Source organism: Nannobrachium achirus (assembly GCF_963921795.1).
Source record: "Nannobrachium achirus genome assembly, chromosome: 15".
Lineage (NCBI taxonomy): Eukaryota > Metazoa > Chordata > Actinopteri > Myctophiformes > Myctophidae > Nannobrachium > Nannobrachium achirus.
In genome coordinates, this window is record NC_137822.1 from 545,533 (window position 1) to 566,515 (window position 20,983).

Sequence of the window (20,983 nt, forward strand, 5' to 3'; positions counted from 1 at the left end):
AATGGAACGAAGGCCGACATTTTATTTATTTATTTTTTCCTAATGGCCGGCCAGGACCGGCCGGGAATGAACCGGCCGTTCGGGAGTTGTCCCGCTTTTCCCAATGGCCAGCACGTCCTTGCTTCGACGTCATAATATTGACGTCACAAACTGGCCTGGACACGGAACACCATACAGTAAGTTTATGGGCATAAAAGAGAGCCAGACAGACAGAGATAAGAGATCTCCAGGCCTGGACACAGAACACCATTTTACGATTAAATAGTATTTGGATTGGTCAAACTAGCAATAGAATAGAATACATGTATGTTCATCATAGGCATCTCTCCCCAAACCCTAATGCAGGAGGCTCCTTTCACATTCTTTTTCACAGTTTCACAGTTTCACAATTTCACAGTTTCACAACACTTTTCTAGCCTTTCTAGTTTTAATACAGTATATATCGTTGTTGTCGGGTGGAAACCTTGTATGTCCACAACTGTTTGTTTTGTATGTATCATTCTAAAAATGTTTTAAAATAGTGAAAATAGTCGATTTACAGGCACCCCATGTTGTGGCTTGTAGATCTGCTATTTTTGTGTGACAGTCATCTATGATGAAGTAGGGCTTTCATTTACGAAAAAACCTACATCTACATCTAGGGACGCCCTGGCCAAGATGAAAGACGTCTACGAGAAGAACCCGCAGATGGGCGACCCGGCCAGCGTGGACCCTCGGCTAGCGGAGGTCGGACAGAACATCGAGAGGCTCCAGTTTGAGGTTCAGAAGTTTGAGGTGAGTCACGTCGCATGTCCCCCATCTGCTCTCATGTCTCCTCATGGACGTGTTAGTGTTGGCGGGGGAATCTTGTTTGGCTTATCTAAGACAGTAAATAATGAGGACTTCAAAACAGCCCGCGGGGACTTCCAAGGCATCTGGCTGCCCTTCCTTATTTGGAGAACACGCGTGTGTGTGTGTGTGTGTGTGTGTGTGTGTGTGTGTGTGTGTGTGTGTGTGTGTGTGTGTGTGTGTGTGTGTGTGTGTGTGTGTGTGTGTGTGTGTGTTCTCCCAGCGCTGCGGCCAGCTGGGCTTTATGGCCAACCTCAGTGCAGGGGAAGATGCAGTGGTGTGACTTAATGAAGTACAAGTACTGTGTTATAGTGATTAAGACCTGAAAAATACAAAAATAAATCTTCTATATCCTAATGGTTTTCTGAAAAACGTATGTTTCTTTATATGTGGTGCTTAAAGTTAAAGATTTTAGTAAAAAATGTCGCTTTAAAATAATATTCAAAGATTTGTACACATTGTCAAGTTTTTCAAAAATAGCAGATCTTCAAGCTTGTATATCTTGTATATCTTGTATATCTTGTATATCTCTTAAAGCGGTTATGTGACACAGATGCGTTCCCGGTCAAGAGGGGGGGGGGGGGGGGTCTATAATCTATAATAATTTAATTGAGTATCTATATTTATCACAACTTTTAATACATTGCCTACAAAAATGTATACATTTTAGTCCATCCTACATTAACCAATCGATTTTATTTCTGTTGGCTATTAAAAAATAGCACATTTACAAGCTCTTTTACGTAGCTATTTTTGAAGAATCTTGAAAGGGTTTGAAAAATATTCAATAATCTTTTAGTTTGGTTCAGCAAATATAAGTATCCAGTGTTATAACCTGATTCTAATGCCCAATAAGTATGTTTATAATGCATCATATGGCATGCATAGCAAGTGTTATTTTACACAAATCTTGTTCTCTGGGGGTCTCTGACACAATGGGGGTCGGTGGCCAATACATTTTGGGGGTCCTTATCACAAAATAAATTGTGAGAACTACTGATTTAGAAGGCATTTGTTGCATCGGCTTCAGGTCCCTGCGACATACTAGCGTCATGTCCAGGGGATGTACTTGTGCACAAGCGGCTTCGTGCTACAGAAAAAGGAGGCTCCTGACCATCACATGGCCAAGGCTACTTACTGTACTTCAGTTTTGTTTTAAGCGAGAATTTCTAACTCCAATCTCTACTTCTGGGGGTCCCCGGCACAAATATCTTTTGTGCCAGGGACTTTGGGGGCGTCTTTGACTTTGGTTTGTTTTAGATACATGGTTGTGTTTGTATTTCAGGGCTGGTTAGCGGAGGTGGAAGGCAGGATGCCGTCTAAGAGTGACGCCCACCGGAGACAAAGTGGCCTCTATGAGACGCAGAACAGCACCAGCACGCCTGTGGGCAACAACTGTGCCCAGGACAGAGAGAGGTATAGGATACACACAAACACACACACGCTCACACGCACGCACGTCAGCTTACTGACTGATTATTTCGTTAAATCAGTATTTCTCAAAATTTCTAATTTCAAGGTCTCCCCTAAACTAATTTGGTTCCATTTTACACTGTTAAAGTTACAGACTGTATGAGTCCCTACTATCCACTTCGAGAACCACTTTAAATAATTGATTATTGATATATGTTTTTACAACAGATTAAATCATTAGTTCGAGTTACTGTTGCATCCCAATAGTTTGTTCTCCAGACAATTACACCATGTATTCATAATGTGTTTTTTAACACTGCTATCGTGCTTGCTGTCTTTTGAGCAGCCCGGACGGCAGTTACACAGAGGAGCAGAGTTCGGAGACTCAGGTGAAAATCAGCGTCAACCCCAACCCCAACCCCAGCCTCCCTACCTCCAGCACACCAGAGTTTGACGACGAGTTCGACGATGAAGAGACCCTGCCCACCATTGGCACCTGCAAAGCCCTGTACCCTTTTGAAGGTAGGCCCGGCTAATGGTCAGGAGATGTTTCAAATCCCTTTGTTCAGTCTATATAACGTTGTTTTACTTAAGTAAAAGTATCAATACTGCAATGCATAAATACTCTGTTATATGTAACATAATTCAGGATTTACTTGTGTAAAGGTACAAAAGTATTGGTATAAGAATGTACCACTAGTAGAAAGTACCATTATGCTGAATGTCCCAGTTCACAAGTTTCCAAATGTATAAATTATATGACAATCTTTTGATGCATTGTGAGCTTGTAGATCGGCTATTTTCAAATGTCCAAAAAGAATTAACCCACAATCAGTCGTAACACATGATTTTATGCTTGGTTGGATGCTGAAAATAGCCAATCTATAAGCTTGTAGATCTTCTATTTTATAACACCCGAGTGCAACCAAACATAAAATGACTTGTCTTTTAGTTCTACTGGACCTCTTCTCCAGTAGTCCCTCCCTAACATTTTAGTCTAGTTCTTATTTGTCAACGAAATTGACTGATTATATAGTCTCAGTTTTGGTCCTCATAGTTATTATTTAGTTTTTATTGATTGATTTGATTGATTGATTGAATACTTTATTAGGTGTTTGCATAGGAAAGGTACAGTTTCATGACGGTACAGTTCACTGGTACAAGGTCTACTAAAAGGAGATCCTAGAAAAGACTAAGCTTATTTCCACAGGAAAACATATCTCATATAACATTGAATGACCGTCGAATAGAACACAGTACTATCGGTAAAAAAAGTTAAGGACAAAAAAAAACAGTAAGTCTATACAAACAGTAAGTATATACAAAGAAGGGGCAGGGGAGGGTAGGGCTGGGCTAGGTTTATTTTTACCAGTTGCGAACGGCTGCTTCCTGTAGGTGGTTTTTCAGGGCGATTTTAAAGGATGCTAGTGATCCACACTCCTTTAAGACCTTCGGTAGGGCATTCAGTTTTCGTAGTCGACAAACATTTTTCGTCATAGTTTTGAACGGGAAACCAACGCTGCTCTGTTGTCGCCCCCTGCAGGTAAAAATGAAGGCACCATCTCCGTGACAGAGGGGGAGCTTCTCTACGTCATAGAGGAGGACAAAGGAGACGGCTGGACGCGCGTCCGCAGGAACGAGGACGAGGAGGGATACGTCCCCTCGTCTTACGTCGAAGTCTTTTTGGAAACCAATGCCAAAGGTGCTATGACATACATTTAACTCCCAAATAACTTACAAGTGTTTTTTTTTTCTTTCACTCTATCTTTGCTGTGAGTGAGAAAAATGTATCCTTCTCTTTCCTGGACGTGATTCCGATAAGACAATGTGATCACAGAATATGCCCTGACTTCCTGTCTCGTCATCATCAACAACGGCGATGGACCAATCAAATTTGCCTGTACAAAGACAGTTGGGTTAGGTTCGATTAGGGTTGGGGGGTTAATATATTGCTATGACAACAGTGGTTCCCGAACCTTTTAACTCAAGACCCCCAAAGAGAATGTTGGTGTCCTTCTGGACCCAGTCGTGAGTTAATCACTTAGGCCCCATTTCAAAAGATTGCGAACATTGCAAATCTACAAGCTCACAACGTGGCGCACCATGACGGGTGAGCATGCAGATTTTCGCTATTTCTTAGGAAACATAAAAAAGAGGGATATTTAATTGTCGGCAATGTCCCAGAGAACACTGAGACAAGCTGCTGTCGGGTGAGTGAGAAGAATTTTCATATTCACTGCAGTGTCCTCTAGTGGTCGGAAAAGATAAGACAGGGCAGGTGCTTATTATGTACCCTCTGGCCGTTACCAACTGTACATATTACATATACATGTCGTAAATGATGTTTTCAGCGGGAGCTTGGAAGTATTGTTTTGTCTCTATTTCTACACAGAGCCCGACATGTTTAGGCCGGTGGATAGTGGCTTATTATACGGTCCACGTCTTCAATCAAAATGTTTGCGCCTTTGTGCTAAGGAGCCACCGCATTCGCGACCATTTTTACGAAAACGCTGAATATGACAATGAACAATATCAAGTTGCTGATCAAATCGGCAACCAAAGCAATCGTGTTTTGGTCGTCTGCTGTACCTACAGTAATAGGAAAGCATGCCTGTTGTGCAATGTGAAGTCATGCAAACAGAAAAAAGGTCATTTGAATATTATGTAATATACAGTACATACATATGGAAGAAAAAATATTTTTGTAGGCTTAAAAAAAGAAAAAAAAATGCTCCCACTCATGAGTAGTATTGCATGCTAATAGCTCAATATTAGTATTGTTTGACATAAAATAAAATGTTAAGTTGTTAAGGATACTATTTTTTACCCTTACAAATGGTTAGTCTCTTAAAAATAATGCATAGAGGAAATGCCATCTCTTTTATAGGTCGTTGCATTTGGTAATGCTAGTGTTGGGCTGTGTTTTTGCAGGCCCATAAAGGAATACAGGAGTGACAATTATGTGATACTAAAACTCTATGGTGAGACGTTTCTGACATGCAGGCCTCATCATGATGTTTAACGCTCTGTGGTTTTCTTGCATGGGGTTGTGGAGGGCCGCCTCTGTGTGTGTGTGTGTGTGTGTGTGTGTGTGTGTGTGTGTGTGTGTGTGTGTGTGTGGGTGTGGGTGTGGGTGTGTGTGTGTGTGTGTGTGTGTGCGTGTGTGTGTGTGCGCGTGTGCCGTGTGCGTATGAAAGCATGATCCGTCTTGAACGCACTTTTGTGGTCTTTTTTGAGTTCCGCAACATTCCTTACCATTCAAAATGTCTGCTTATGTTAAAGCCCAGTGTAGGGGCTGTGTCCACTGAGGCGATTTCTTCTCCGGCTGAAAACACAATGGTGCAAAAACACCACGCGTGAGCTTGCGAGCGCAAAACAGACGCTCGGCACCTCGTCGCGCTGCCGGGGTGTTCATAAAAGCGCCACTCCCTCTGTAAACAATTCAAAACTTGCTCAGGAAAAACATTATTGGTGGACACAGCTCTTTATACTTTGTCGTACTGCATACGTTGCATGCCTACAATAGAGGCATAGAGCATAAATTAGGCATATTGCTGCTGCTCGGATTTAGTTTGAGGATTTCTTGATTTAGACGCGGGCTGAGATATAGACAACCGCTTTCTCGTCACAAAACCGTTGTTACTGCTCATTTGTCTTCTGTCACAGCTTATGGTTCAAGTTGGAAATGTCATTTACATCAGAGCTCTGGACGCACATTTCATACTGTAAGGGCCATTCACACAAAGCACTAGAACTGCTAAAAGATACAGAAATATCATTAAAGAAAGTCAAGTGGATGGCAGAGATCACAGTCACTCCACAATTATAACAAGTGCTATTGTGAATGATATAGTTATCGTTATACTGTAGTCATGGTGCTAAGTGTGAATAGGCCTTTGTGGAGGATCAATTGAAATGTGGTGCATGCATGCTATCCCATTTTGTGATAACGTGCTTTCAGCATGTTGTGACAGGTTAAATTTAGATGTCATTTAACTTGCATTCATGTTAGAACATAAACCAAAGCAGAAATTATGCTGAATAGATTTTTGCTCATGGTACAGTAATTGCTAAACAAAATAATATTGTGAATTAACTGAGAGTTTTGACCTAGTTATGAAAAATGTACTATGCTGACATCATGGCACCATTCATCCAAAAAACTGTTTAACCACTTAAACCCTATAGACCCTGTTGACTGAAGTCCCTCAGGGGTCTACACTGATCTCCTTTCCCCCCTCCACCAAATCTCTTTGCCGAAAAAATAGACGATCGACAAGCTTGTGAGCTTGTAACGTTGTTTCCTGTTGAGATTGGCCAGGTTGACATTTCACCCGGGTTTTTTCATCTCACTCACGGCAATTTGTCTGCTGACCTAAAAAAAATAAAAAAATAAAAATTATAAAATAAAACAATTCACAGGAGGCAAGCAGTGATCACCCCATGATGTGCACTGCAATGTGGTTTCAAATGCACTACATTGCAGGTGCTTTTTGAGAGTGAAAAAAATAAGAAGACACGTGTGACATGTGTGATCCACCTGATTCGAATGTTATCATCCGATACCATCGGAGATTATCACGTCTTATCAGCCGATATTATCCAGGGAGAAGGGCCATGCTTTGCTGACTGAAGCACTTATCAGTCGTGTGTATCGAAATGCTCTACAGGAAAAAAAAGGAATCCCCTAATGGGAATTGAAACGACTACCGCGGGTTTCCCATGCAGCCATCCTGCGCTACCGTTCATGGCACACTATCCACGACGGAGGCGCGCCATCTCAGGCGCCGATGAGCCCTGTGAGTCACCGGCGAGCGAGCGGTAGCGAGCGAGTCGCCGTGACGAACGGTGCGACCGGTGCATGAGCCGACTCAGCGCCGTTACCGAGTTATGTACCGCTATGGACAGAATAGTAAATATTGACCAGGGGACTGCTTCTGCGTCCGAATGCGGCTCAAAGGGACTGTATCCATGTTGTCAAAGATACACAAAAAAATTAGGTTTGGAAAGCCACTCGGTAACTCTGTAAGTAGAGTAACGTGGCCATATTTACTATGGTCCGGGATCGCGTCCCACTGAGGGGAGATAAGAAGTGATAATCTGATAAGAAGTGATAATCACGAGGATATCGGATGATAACGCCCGAAGCGGGTGTGTAATCTGGGCAGCTTGCCCCAAGAAGGCTCAAAGAAGGAGAAGACACCCACCCGGAAGTTGCCACACCACGGTCCATGCGCCATGACACTTTTGGGTGGCGGAAGTGGCACCGCTAATGTTATTCACCGAACCTCCGGTGCCACTTCCGCCACCCAAAGTGTCATGGCGGATGGCCATGGAGCCTAAAATGACGTCGGTGTCCATTCCTTCTTTGATCTTCCTTGGCTTGCCCCAGGAAATGTGCCAAGCTCAATAGGCAACAACGGTAGTTCTGCTAATGTTTGCCCCCAGGACAGGGGGCGCTTTAGGGTTCATGTGGTTAATGTAATGACTGCTTCTCGTTCTTCATTCTATATATCTGTCAGACTATTTTTTGGGTTGCTGTGTTTTCAAGTTGATTTCCTTGAAAGCTATATTTAACGTTTTCTTCTTATTTTTTTGTTTTTTATTTCCTTTTCTGAATTGCAGATTCCTAAAAGTGTGAGGCTGGATGAGGACGGGCGGGGCAAGCAGCCTGGGGAGAAACCACCACGCTAAAATCTGAGAGACAAAGTCAACCATGAACACATTGACTTAGAACATAATATCTCAGTTTTTACAAAACAACATAGTATTATGCATCTCCTGTAAAAGTCGCTGTCGTCAAGCGACGGTGAAAGAAATTCCCTCCACTTGTTTTCTTTTTTTTAATGCCGATAACCTTTCCGTTTGTCAACACGTGTACAACAACAATCACACGCACAAACAATATCGACCTTTGTCTACGTTGTCTCCTGCAAAGCTTTTGCATCTCGATGTAACTTGACTCCGCTTGGGCTACGTCTGTGTGTTCATAGCAGCTATTGTCTCTCTCTCTCTCTCTTCCCTTTATACCGCTTTTCCCTCTCCTCACCTTTTGCAACAACACACTCTTGCACATACAGTAGGTACAGTATGGCAGGGTGGGGGGGGGGGGGGGGGTGGGGGGTCAGAAACTGGACGGAGAGACCTGCTGGAGATAGACATGAATCGGGGGGTCATCGCCATGCTAGCTTGTGGTGCACGTTTCTCAAAATCCTATTTTTGCCACGGACATACGAAATCAGGACACAAACACATGGCCTCGTAAGGGTCCATTTGGTTCCATTCGTACAGACGCCACACTGTTCGGTCACTGAAACAGAGCATATTCGCTGATTTAAAAGGCATTCCTTGAGAGAATTGCCCAGCGCGCGTCATAGCTGCAATCCATCACTTTCTTGTGCTGCCTGGGATTCGAACCCGGGGAGTGGGGACACGTTCCGCCAGCGCTGGCGTTTCTACTGCATTGTTTCGATTGCCTTCTGAGCTCTGTGCAGTACCTCTTGTAAACCAGTGGGTGTCCCCACAGTATACAATTTCTTACTCGGAGCGGACTTGACAAGCGTGAGATCTAAATAGGCAGAGTAAAGCGCAAACTCTAGTCCACAAGCACGGTAAATACAGCCACATACCGGTACACTAAGTAGAGTGCAGAGAGAACAGTGTAGTGCCTCAAAGAATCTAAACAATATGCTATTTAAATTAACATCCTGTGGTCAAGAAAGAAAACAGAAAGATATATCTGCATAGTAAACAAACAAAAAAAGGTAACAAGAAGGGATAGAAGGAGTAAGGAGTGCTAGGAGGTAGGGCATTCACGAATAGGGATTTTTAGTATTTGAATTATTCGACCTCAAAGTATTCGAATAGTCGAATAGGACTGGCTAAACTGTCAAATATTAAGTAAGCAAAATAGCCGATCTACATGCTCACAACGCCTCGCGTTGCGAGGCGTTGTGAGCATGTAGATCTGCTATTTTCACAATATTTATCTGCAGTACCGAGTCACATTAAATGTAATACCTACAATTCCAAGTGCTTGTCAGGGTGGGGCTCCCCAGTTCAAATATGTTTATTTTGGGGGTCACCGCCTAAAAAGGTTTGAGAACCCCTGGTATAGAGCATTAACAAATTCATCCCCCAGGAGCATTGACAACTCATTCTTATGACTTCCTATCTAGCCAAGTTTTATAAACTATATATGTTTTAAAGAGAGAGACAAACAAAAAATGGAATATTCGACTTTGGTGAACAACGTTGAATAGTGACTTTGATATTCGAATATTTGGTGAATGCCCTACTAGGAGGTGAGGTGGAGTCTGAAGAGGTGAGTCTGAAGAGGTGAGTCTTCAGACTACGGCGGGAAACTGGGAGCAAGGCTGTAGTTCTGACTACAGGAAGGAGTTTATTCCACAGTCTCCTACAGAGTCTAGGACGTGTGGAGCGTTGTCTAGGGAAGGTGTTTTAGGGAGGCCTGGAAACCAGATGAATCAGACGAAAAGAAAAAAAAAAAACACTGCAGTTGCGTTAGTTATATTGTTTTAACATACCGTTCCATACCGATTGACCGACAGAATAACGCTTTATTCACTCAAGAAAGTCATGGATTGCAGCTTTAAGACAACCTACCATTCATTCCACTCTCAAAATCAGCGCTATATCACCAGGTTCAAACCATGCGTGAGGGAAGGACAGAGATACAGTATTTATGTGTAGGGTACATGTTTCTTTTTCTTTTGTGTGTGTGACATAACTCTTTGAACATCTTGGTATTGTGTGATTTCCTCAGAATCATGTTGTGCATATTTTTCCACATCAACCATAATAACTCCCCCTGACTTGGAGTACATCTGGGACTGGTATCCAGTCTCATAGTGACACTTGAGACACTTCTGAGGTCATTTGAGCTTCTTGTGTGGCTGTATTGCGTTCACCCCAGCCAGTTTTTAAGTTGCTTGATTCAATATTTAGATATGTAACATCCATTTGATCAGAACCCTTCCCCTCCACTAAGCCTAACCTAATCTAAAGAATGGGGAGACCATAGTTTTTCCATTAGCTGATAATATTATCGGTACTGTAATGTTGCATCCAGTCCATGCATGCAAATCCATCAAGTTCATGCATGAAATATTGACTCGAAACTGTCTGGGGTGTACGCAAAACTCTTAGAGTAGATGTTAAAATCACCCCTAGAAGTGTTTAATTCCACTTCAGCCCATTAAAACCGTCTTATGTGTCATTTTAGATTTTCACGTTGCCTATGCTATTTTGGAACATTAAAAAAAAAAAAAAAAAAGAAAGTTTGAAAACAATTTGAATGATTTTTAATTACAAAAAGGTTTGAGAACAACTGGTTTAGAAGGCATTTGCAGAATCTGCCTCGGGCCTTAACGGATTAAACTCATCGTCTCACGACGGTGTCGGCTTCTAGGTTCGGCTATTTTCCCGGGGCGAGCCGCACCGCCGTGCGCCAACTCCATCACTCACTCGCCTACACTCTCTCACTGGTGTCACGTTTATTGCCTCTCCTTGACTCTCTCACATCTCATCGCATCTCCTCCTTTCCTAACCCTCTCCCCTCCTCTCCCTCTCTCGGTCGCTCCCTCCTCAAGCGTCTTTACATTGGCTGCTTTGAGCGCTGTGTGGTCGTTGAGGGTTTCTTGCATGCTTGCCCTGTCTCCTCCTCGTCCTCCTCCTAAGCCCCTCCACTGGCAGACCAGGGAGGTTGGTGTCTTGCCCACGCCTCCCTGCCGCGCCGTTGTTGCCGCCACTGACCCTTTCTGATATTCAGTTAACACCCCCCCACCCCCCATTTGCCTGGTCTTCCACCTCCTTAATTAACCTGTTACGTTACGCCACCTTCCGGGGTTCTGTGCCTGTGGTTGATTTGTTTTGTTTTTAATTTATAAAAAAGAAATGTTTTTGAAAGAAAGCTCTTATTATGTTGTTCGTTCTTTGCTGACTGATGTTTTGTTTCTCGGAAAAGCACGTTTACCCGATCCTGTGTCCTTTTAAACAGTGAGCGAGTGATGCCCTTCCAGTATTACCTGGATTAAAGCTGCAATCCGCAAGGTTTAGGTTCCCACCCTCAAAATCGAACTCGGGGGGCTTACGCTCTTGAATTTTGTGCAATGCCTCTCATCAACCAGTAGGTGTCCTACCCGACCGCAGGTTTGAAGAGCAGGGAGACCAGCTACAACAACCACCTTGTGAAGATGTATTGCTGTAACATAGAAGAGCAGGGAGACCAGCTACAACAACCACCTTGTGAAGATGTATTGCTGTAACAGTCGACCATGACAGGGCAATTCAAATAACGTTTTATTCACACACACACACATACAAAAGGTAATGGATTGCAGCTTTAATCTCGTCACTCTAAGCCAGTGTTTCTCAAACTTTTAAATTCCAAGGTCTTCCCTTAACTCTGACAGTGTACAAATGGAACCAAATTTGGTTCCATTTGTATGCTGTCAGAGTTACAGACTTGTAAGAGTCAATTTAGACCCTCCTAAAGGAACCCACAGAGTCCCTGGAATCCACTTTGAGAACCACTGCTCGAAGCAATTTTTATCTCAATCGTACTATGGTTGGGTGGGTTATGAATGTTATACTGTGATGATCACACACGGTATGGTTGTAACAGTGTCTCAGACTCGGTGGCGTCCCGTTTAAAAAGCAAATGGTCGTGATAGTTTACAGTTATTGATCACCTGGTCAATACCACGGGTGTGTCAAATGTCTCCGTAACGGTCCAAGCATCAATCCCCCCCCCCCCCAACCCCCGATTTATATCCAATGCTTTTAGTATGGTCTGTCTACTGCTGTCTACTGTATATGAAAATATACTGTGATTCCCTCCCCTCGCAAAGTCATGTGACTGAAATAGTTAAAGGAGGCACGGTTCTCATTTTTGGGCCTTAAAACCACTTAAAACCTATTATATACTTGGTTGACCGGAGTGTCTATGCTATGCTCGTCTCCTTTTTCCCCATCTGCGGCAAATCTCTTTGCAGAAAAGAGCCGTTCTACGATCTCACAGCGCGTGGCGCAGGGACGCGTTGATCAGCTTGTTATAGATCTGAGCTTGTAGATCGGCTGTTTCCTTATCAAATGTTTGCTATAGGGTTCGTGTTGTTAACCGGTTTTTATTCTTACCACTATTTGAAAACTGAAATAACAATGCTGATGTCGTCCGTGGTAAACTAAAAAAAGATTTTTCAGCTTTGTTTGGGGGCAACAAGAGATTCTGTCGTACTACAGATTCCAATTGTGTCCACTGTTTCCCTATCTCAAAGGCACATACATGGTGTTAACTTTTTTATTTTGTTTTTTGATGACATTGGGTCGAAGAAATGTTTCGCTTTTTATGTTTAAGCTGGAGAAAAAAAAAGTTGCACCTGTTTTTTACCAGCAACTTGACTGAATGATCTGCCTAAATGTCGGACTGAAATCCCTTAACTGCAAATATGTGTAATAAATATCCTTTCTGTTTTGTTTTCTTTTAAACTTTTTAAGCCGTTGTCAAGATCTCGTCTCAGTCTAAGTATTTTAATACATTTTTAAATGTAGTAGCGATTGACATTATTAGTGTCAAATCTGGAATAAACAGTGAATCAATTGGTCTCGATGGTTAACTGGCGCAACGACTAATGCAAATACCTGCTTCCGGCAGGGAATCAAGTCAATAGAGCCCCAGTTTTGGCCCACCCTTAACTTGACCTGTGAATATTATGACAAAAAAGCCACTTGTGTCATTAAAATAAAAAATCTAATATTCATGAGAGTCAAATAATGTAAAAGTTGGTGAGATGGATGGCAGAACATTTAGGTGAAGCACACAAAGCGAGTTATAGGGAGAGCGGTAGCTTTATTCAGTAAAGTCCTCAGTGTTAATTTACACCATTTGTAACTCTGGGGAGTGTACAAGTCCATTTGGTCAGACTTGTACACACTCCTCAGCGTAAAATTAACTCTATGACATTTTGACAGTGTACAGAAAGCCACGTCTACCAATGTTTAGCCAGTTCACCAGAGAAGGCTATATCTGTACAGAAGAAATGGCTTATTGGAATTAGAGAAAGTATATGAATATATAAATACATTTTAAACTAAGAAAGAAAAAAAAGGAAAAATATCTATTTTAACTATTGAAGTTATACTGTTACCTTTTCTGCTTTGCTAAGTAAGACTTCTTTTTTCTGTCTCTTTTTTTTTGTTTGTTTTGTTTTTGTAAAGTCTACCAAATGGTGTGTTTTTGCACTTTTCGTTTGTGTTCCATTTGGTAGCCTATGCTTGTGTTTTTGGAGCACTGAATACTTTGTATTGTGTTAACTGTGCCAATTAAATATACTTGGTAAGCAGATGGTCATGTCTTATGTCATTTTCTATGCGTATTGTTTTTCAAAAAGAATACATTTGCCATAATCCCACACCAGAAGTGATTTTTGCTCACTTACACTTAAATAACCATATATTCTCTGAGTGTTCAACAATGTGCCTCTCCAACTCTTTAGTGCAGGGGTCTTCAACGTTTTCAGGCCAAGGACCCCTAGTTGAGAGAGAGATGAAGAAGGGACCCCCACAACCTTATCATAGATTCAATACAGTTTAATCGTTTGACAGCACAATCATCAGTGTATTACCGTATGTCAATTTGTGTTTTCAGTTTTCACTTCGACCGTCGATACATAATAAACAATACATAAGACCTTTCACTTTTTCCCCCTCTACACCAAACCTTTTTGCCAAGAAATAGCCAATCTACAAGCTCACGTGAGCTTGTAGATCGTCTATTTTTGGCTAAACTTCTCAGAATATGGACAGTGACTAGTGGTTAATATAAAAAGGAAAAAAAAAATTCTATCACACAAAGATTTGGAGGACCCCCTGTAGTAACTCTGAGGACCCCCTAGGGGTCCCGGACCCCCTGTTGAAGACCCCTGCTTTAGTGAACAGATAACATTTTCAGGTCAGGATACATGATTAAAAGAAGAAGAAAGAAAAAGTTAACTGAAAATGAAAGTAATGAAACACATAAATTAGCCTACGAATTTGGAACTGGAATACAATAAAATGAAGATATTATTGACCTTAGGATAGATCTATTCTATAGCTGATTCAGAATATAGACATTTAACTTTTTAACAATTACATTTTTTTTGTTTTATTTTTGTTTTACTATAATTTATATCAATCACCGTTTAAAATGGATCTAAACCCTATACGACACAACATGTCATCTAAAGGTTATATGCTTACCGTACCTTAATCTGAGTTCCCAGAAGTTCTTTTACCGTACCTTAGTACACCTGGCTTCACAAGTTCATGAATGAATGAATGAATGAATGATTTTATTTTCGTGTCTGGCTGCCTTTCGCAGCCCATCCCTTACGGGATTATTCAGACACAATTACATAACATTTTCTTTTTCACATACATTTTCTTTTTTCTTCTTTTCCCAGTGCCAACAAGCTGACACAAAAACAAATAAATAAACAAAATAAAGTAATACTGCATAATTAAGATCACAAGTACATCAGTTGTTGTTCTGAACGAGAGTGGAGGGCAAGAGAGAGAGAGAGAGAGAGAGACAGAATGAACAAAAACAGGACAAGAAACAGACTTGAATAATAGGTTGGTATGATCCATCACAGTGCCACTGTCTATGTGTAAGTTGCATGTCTTCTTCTATTCCAGGCTTTATGTATGAAATTGGAGATAGCAAATGTATGGTTATCAAATAGATACTTAACTAAATCACTATCCAGAAATATATCTACATGCACTTTATCAAAGAGTTTATCATAATCGGTGTATTAGATGTAGCTGCTCCTGTGCCACAAACATGGCCAATAAGTTAAATTCCCTTTTGCTACTTTAAATCCCTTGCAATACTAAAGGCCCATTCCCACTGGGCCAGATAACAGATAAAAAAAATCTCTTTCTCCAGATAAAAAAATCTCTTTCTACATTCAAGTGGAAGGTAAGATTTTTTGGAGCTGTGTGAAGCACAGGCTCCCTATACGTGGCCGTGTGGGTCTGTCTGTCTGTGTGTCTGTCTGTGTGTCTGTATGTAGCCTGAACTTCCTAAACTTCGGCACGCCACTAGTCCCACAGTTTTGCCACCACACACTCGCGCCATATGTCAAATCGAACGGCTTACTCGGGAATCGTGGGCTATTACTTTTCTAAGAGAAAGGTTCTATAGTTTAATTGATATTAATTTATTAGTGAATTAATTTTCCCCATTGACTTATAATGGGAATCGCAAAAACTCACATTCAATTATTTGTCTCTCGCAAACCATAGGGGCTAGAGTTTCAAGACTTGGAGAGGAGGTTCATAATGATTTCAAGGATTAAATAAAAAATAATTGTGTCATTTGGCCGCATGGTGGCGCCATAACACCCCACTTTACGTTTTGGCCTGTAACTCTTGAACCGTAGGTCGGAAAATTAAAAATATTTTTTCCCTGGATTCCTTGGGTCATGACGCATCTCCCCATATAGGCCACGCCCATTTGCGCCATGATAGATTTTCCGCCATCTTGAATTTTCTCCAAAACACACTTTTTGCTCCTTTTCCTACATATTTTCTTCAAATGTCACAAAAATCGGTACACATGATCCACACACACACACACACACACACACACACACACACACACACACACACACACACAGCTCCACTTCACACGGGTGTGATTTTTATTTTATCTATATCTTACCATCCACTTGAATGGAGAAAGAGATTTTTTTATCTGGAGCAAGAGATTTTTTTTTAATCTGTTATCTGGCCGAGTGGGAATGGGCCTTAATGGTTATTAAATGCACCGCATCAAATATGTGATCTGTGAAGACTGCTAAAAGGAAATCTATCAATTGTGTATTCTTAAAACAACTGAAAACACATCATTTTTGACCACACACATACGGTATGTATCCAGTGCATACATGTAAATTAGCCTTAAACTGAGAAGAACTGTATTTAGATTTAGGTAAACTATGAAAAATGTTAATATTGTATTTACTAACTCTGCTGTCAGGCCGAAACCTCCTAACTCCAAAATGTTCATTTTCTGGAAAATGAGCTGAAGTGGAGTAAGGAGGTTTTGACCGAAGGGATTTTTACTCATTTTAATTGGTTCAATATTATTTTAACCAACACACAGACGTAAAGGGTGTTCAATTGCACATATTTATGAAAAAAAGACAGGGCCAATCGGGTGGAGTTAGCTGGTTTGGCAGAAAGTGTGGAGTTACTGTAGGTGGTTTTGTCCCAAGCACTTTTTACTACTTTCCATTGGTTCAATATTATTTTAACCAACACTCAGATGTAAAGGATGTTCAATAGCTCTGATTTATGCAAAAAAAAAATCTAAAACCTCAAAAATTTAGGTTTTGACAGACAGTGACGCTATACAATATACTGTACAGTAACAGAAAGTAGCTGACATTTGAATGACCCTGAAAATAACTTATAACTTATGAGTTGTTCACCATGGATAGGACCCATACAAAATCTGGAGGATTGCGCTATGTGGATGCGGCTCTAACATGTAACATGATTCCAGCAATGTCAACCACCATTGATGGAATCATGGAATGTATCACCATTGAAATTGCTGTTGCAGACTCAAAAAATATAATCATTACCTGTGTATATAGAACACCAGGAACCTGTATAGATACATGTAATCAAAAAATAGACAGCATGTTTGGTAACATAAATAACAAGGTACATATATTTTGTGGGGACCTCAATGTGACCTTCTGAACCCTCATGGGAACCCTAAAATAACAGATTTCATAAATGCAATGTACAGCAATAGTTTATTCACAGTTATAACTAAGCCCAGCCGAATTACACCAGAAACAGCCACATTAATAGACAATATATTTATAAACGCAATAGAATGCCAAACAATTGCTGGATTACTTTTAAATGACATCTCGGACCATTTTCCTGTTTTTGGCATTTTTCATAAACTTCTTAAGGTGTGACAATGAAGTATTTTCTGATTCTTTGTTCCAGTTTGCGAGCCAGGAGGGAGAAGGGTCTGGGACGTGTCGAGCGTTGTCCCAGAGTTTTTGGTTACCTTGTAGGGTGTAGGCCAACAACGTCAGTGTTTTGTACTCTGTGCAGGCAGCAACTGGGCACCAATGGAGGGAGTGGAAAACGGGGGGAACGTGAACATTTTGGCTGGTTGAAGACCAGGCATGCTGCATATATGAATGATATGCATGGACCACACAACAGAAGGGTTAATGAGACACTTGACAATAAGGATCCAGGATTTCAGGTGTGTTACTACATTGCTTTTGAGCAGTATAAACTAAATTATACATTCATATTCTCATGAATGAGAATTGAAAATGAGAATTAGGAATGAACATCTCAAGATCATAAATTGTATTCCCCTTGTCATGAACGTATTCCCTTGATGGCTGTAGGGGCTGAGGTTCCTACCGATGCAACTGTCCGTTGACAGGGCAATAACTTGATGGCTGTAGGGGCTGAGGTTCCTACCGATGCAACTGTCCGTTGACAGGGCAATAACTTGATGGCTGTAGGGGCTGAGGTTCCTACCGATGCAACTGTCCGTTGACAGGGCAATAACTTGATGGCTGTAGGGGCTGAGGTTCCTACCGATGCAACTGTCTGTTGACAGGGCAATAACTTGCCTTTTTACCCGGGTTGGCACTTTAAAGTCTAGTTTGGGCTGGAACCAGCCAACACCACATTCCCTGCTGTGTGCCAGAACCAAGATTGTGGTGATATCAGGCGCACAGGTGTGGTATCAGACAAATGATCAGCCACCAAAAGTGTGCGAAAGACTTGCGTAAGCACGATGACAACTGCTGGCTCTGATCTCCACGAGACAAAATGAGTGCCTCCATGTTGACCTCATTCAAAGAAAAAATAACCCACATCCTCCGTTCTTCTGTGCTGAGCTATAACTGCCAAAGCAGTAATACTAGTCGCTCCAGAATTTATTGACACGCAGACAGATAAAAATAGACGTTTCGACCGGTAAGGTCTACTTCAGTATTCAGTACTTCAGTATAATATATTGAAGAAGACCTTACAGGTCGAAAAGTAAGTAGACCTTACCGGTCGAAATGTCTATTTTTATCTGTCTGCTTGTCAATGAATTCTGGAGCGACTAAAAGTGAGTCCATGTTGACCTCATACAGGACAGGGGGGCAGGACAATAGAGTACACGAGGCACCAGGCTCAAGGAGAACAGCTCTTTCAGCTCTTCCTGCCCAGGTCTGCTGCCTGCACTGCTCTCCAGCTTGCCACCTCCTTGTTCTAGAGAGAACAGAAAACATATTTCAGGTCAATTAAAAACAAAGGATCCCCAAAATATGACTTTGGTGTAGGGATGCAACAGTTCATCAAAATACTGTCATTGGTTTAATTGATGAATATAATCAATTTGAATAAAATTATCAATTGTGTGGGAAACAGAATATGTTTTCCTGACAATAATTCTCAAAAATAGTTCAAATTAAAAGCTCAAAACACGTCATGACAACACATGTTGTGAGCTTGTAGATTGGCTATTTTAGCAATTCTTTACTTTGACATCTTTGTGTCAAAGTGTAAAATAAGGTGTAAGTGGTCAGTTAGACCAATCATTTTAGTTTATTATCAAAACGCTTCAAGATTTGAATAATACGAATAGAAATCAAGTGAAGTGAGCGGTGCTATTTATGAGTTAATTTCATTAAGCGTTCCGCAAAGCTTGGCCAATGTGCCCATGGGCGACCCTTTTCTCTGGATAAATGGACAAACCCAGATGTAGAAGCGGTTGGCTCCTTATGGGGCTGTTAAGTCTGATATAATTTTGTAGGCAGAGGAGAACCTTTGGGGCCAAAAGGCCCCAGCGCCCGTGAATCGAGTAAAAGTAAAAATTTTAAGAGTAAGATTTTTACTATTTTACTAATTTTTCTTCTCTTTGTTGTTGAAAGGAAAGTGGTAGAATTGTACTTTAGTCGTTATTTTTGTCTCGGATCTGTTGAAATAGCGAGGGACAGATATTGACAATAGATCTGCTTGGAGGTCTGACTACAAAATGATGTCGCGGCTTAAAAGCCCCATAGGTGCACCGCTCAAAAAGGTCTTTAAGAAAATAAGATAGTTGCAGAACTTCTTTGTAACTAACTGACCAACTGTAACTCAACTAACCTGCTTTGAAGCTTGACATCTCTGAGAACACTTCAACTGGTCATAGGTCATGGGCAGCTGCTGTCTCTGGTAGAGGACACATTTGAGGATCTCAGGGACAAATTGACAGCAGCCATCCTGGCTCACAGTTACAGGGAAGACCACATCCACACGACCCTCCTCCTGGGCTCTTGTCACCACCTCAGCAGCAGCATCCTGCCGGTGGGAGTCACAACCAGGGCCTCAGGACCCTTCAGGCAGGGGGCTACAATCTTGTCGAACTCCATCTGTCGAAAAGATTGTCAGTGAACACGTTTATTCATAATTCTAAAACGGCTAGTTCCATTCCTTGATTCTGATTGGCTGGTTGCTGTGGTATATGAGACTATAACCCACACCTTGAATCAGTTTATATCAAACCCAGGTGCGTTATTTCTTTCCACAGTGTTCCACAGTGCACCAATTATCTGCACCTGTGTTGTTTCTGCTGCCTGGCCGGGAACTACTTTCTTGCAGAGCAGACCTTAGTGTATTATTAGTGAAATAGAACAGTTTTATTTGGTACATGTCTATGATTTTCATGTTGACAGATTAAATATATCCCCAGTAATGTCTGTAAATAGGCCTATGTGAACAGTCAATCGACAGTGGATACTACCAGTATGTTTACTTTAGATACGACAGACAGACAGAATATCATTAGGCCTACAATGTAGGCATTTAGCAGACACTCTTAATCCAGAGTGATTTACAATATTACAAAAAGAAAAGTAGCCGTACATCCAATGATAAATATAGCAAATGTGTCTTGTTTGTGTATACAGCAGCATAGCCTAATATTACCAGATGAAATCATTGTATGGCTCTGCAGTTGCTTTATTTTGCCACGAGATGGCGGAGTTCACCATGCACATCATCTTGTCTATCCACGAGTTTCCAACGCCCCATAGTGCATTGCGCAAACGTCTGCATCGAGGTTCCGCCGCCGATTTACAAGCTCACAACGGGTTGCATCTGCGACGCGACGTGAGCTTGTATGTCTGCTGTTAACCCGGAAGTTTGGTCCTGATAGTCTCCACTCCAGTAAACTCCCGCGGAAACTTGTGGAACAACCCAGGCCAGCCTTCAATAGACCTACTTGGAGGTTTGAGGAGCAGAGTGAGTGGACCGCTAATAATAATACTAATAGGCCTACTAATAATTAACAGTAGGCCTACATGGGCTTTTATTTTAGCATGTTAACCCGTTTAGGCTACTTGATTCTAGGGAGTCTCACAGCAACGGTCATTCACTCGACATCATCTGACGTCTGGTCGACAGTGGTCGTCTGTGATACGTGCGTAAGTAGCCTACCAGACCGTCCATCGTACATCAATAAAAACTCACCAAAATCATAATTTCAACTTCATTGTAAGTAACTCTCTGACTTTAATTTAGCGTGGGTTTTGAAGTTTATTCCACTTTTCCGTCCTTGTTGACGGATTTGTGCCGCGGTAAAGGTGTTTAGTCATAACCATTTATTTCTTTTGAACAGCCAGCTCGTCAGTTGTGTACGTTGAATTGCCTA

The 20,983-nt window shown here is 41.5% G+C and overlaps 1 protein-coding gene and 1 pseudogene across 11 annotated transcripts in view; one reads left to right on the plus strand and one right to left on the minus strand.

The window, feature by feature from the left end:
• Window positions 1–8,356, plus strand: part of fnbp1b (formin binding protein 1b) — a gene marked incomplete at its 3' end in the record, with an annotated part of 162,436 nt that extends 154,080 nt beyond the window's left edge. For 9 of the 10 annotated variants that reach the window (XM_080743105.1, XM_080743109.1, XM_080743103.1 and 6 more), the window contains 4 exons: window positions 642–774; window positions 2,114–2,244; window positions 2,588–2,763; window positions 3,785–3,963. In XM_080743105.1, coding sequence (XP_080599231.1) covers window positions 642–774; window positions 2,114–2,244; window positions 2,588–2,763; window positions 3,785–3,963 — 619 coding nt within the window. Of the gene's footprint in view, window positions 1–641; window positions 775–2,113; window positions 2,245–2,587; window positions 2,764–3,784; window positions 3,964–7,866 lie in introns of those variants that run through there. The other variant, XM_080743106.1, reaches the window with a different exon arrangement.
• A 6,703-nt stretch (window positions 8,357–15,059) lies between these two features.
• On the minus strand, window positions 15,060–20,781 carry LOC308299121 (MAD2L1-binding protein-like; annotated as a pseudogene). The gene is made up of 4 exons: window positions 20,770–20,781; window positions 19,438–19,632; window positions 17,676–18,149; window positions 15,060–15,075 (listed from the first exon to the last, which is right to left on the minus strand). The product of its transcript is annotated as an MAD2L1-binding protein-like (transcript).
• Between the last annotated feature and the right edge of the window lie 202 nt (window positions 20,782–20,983).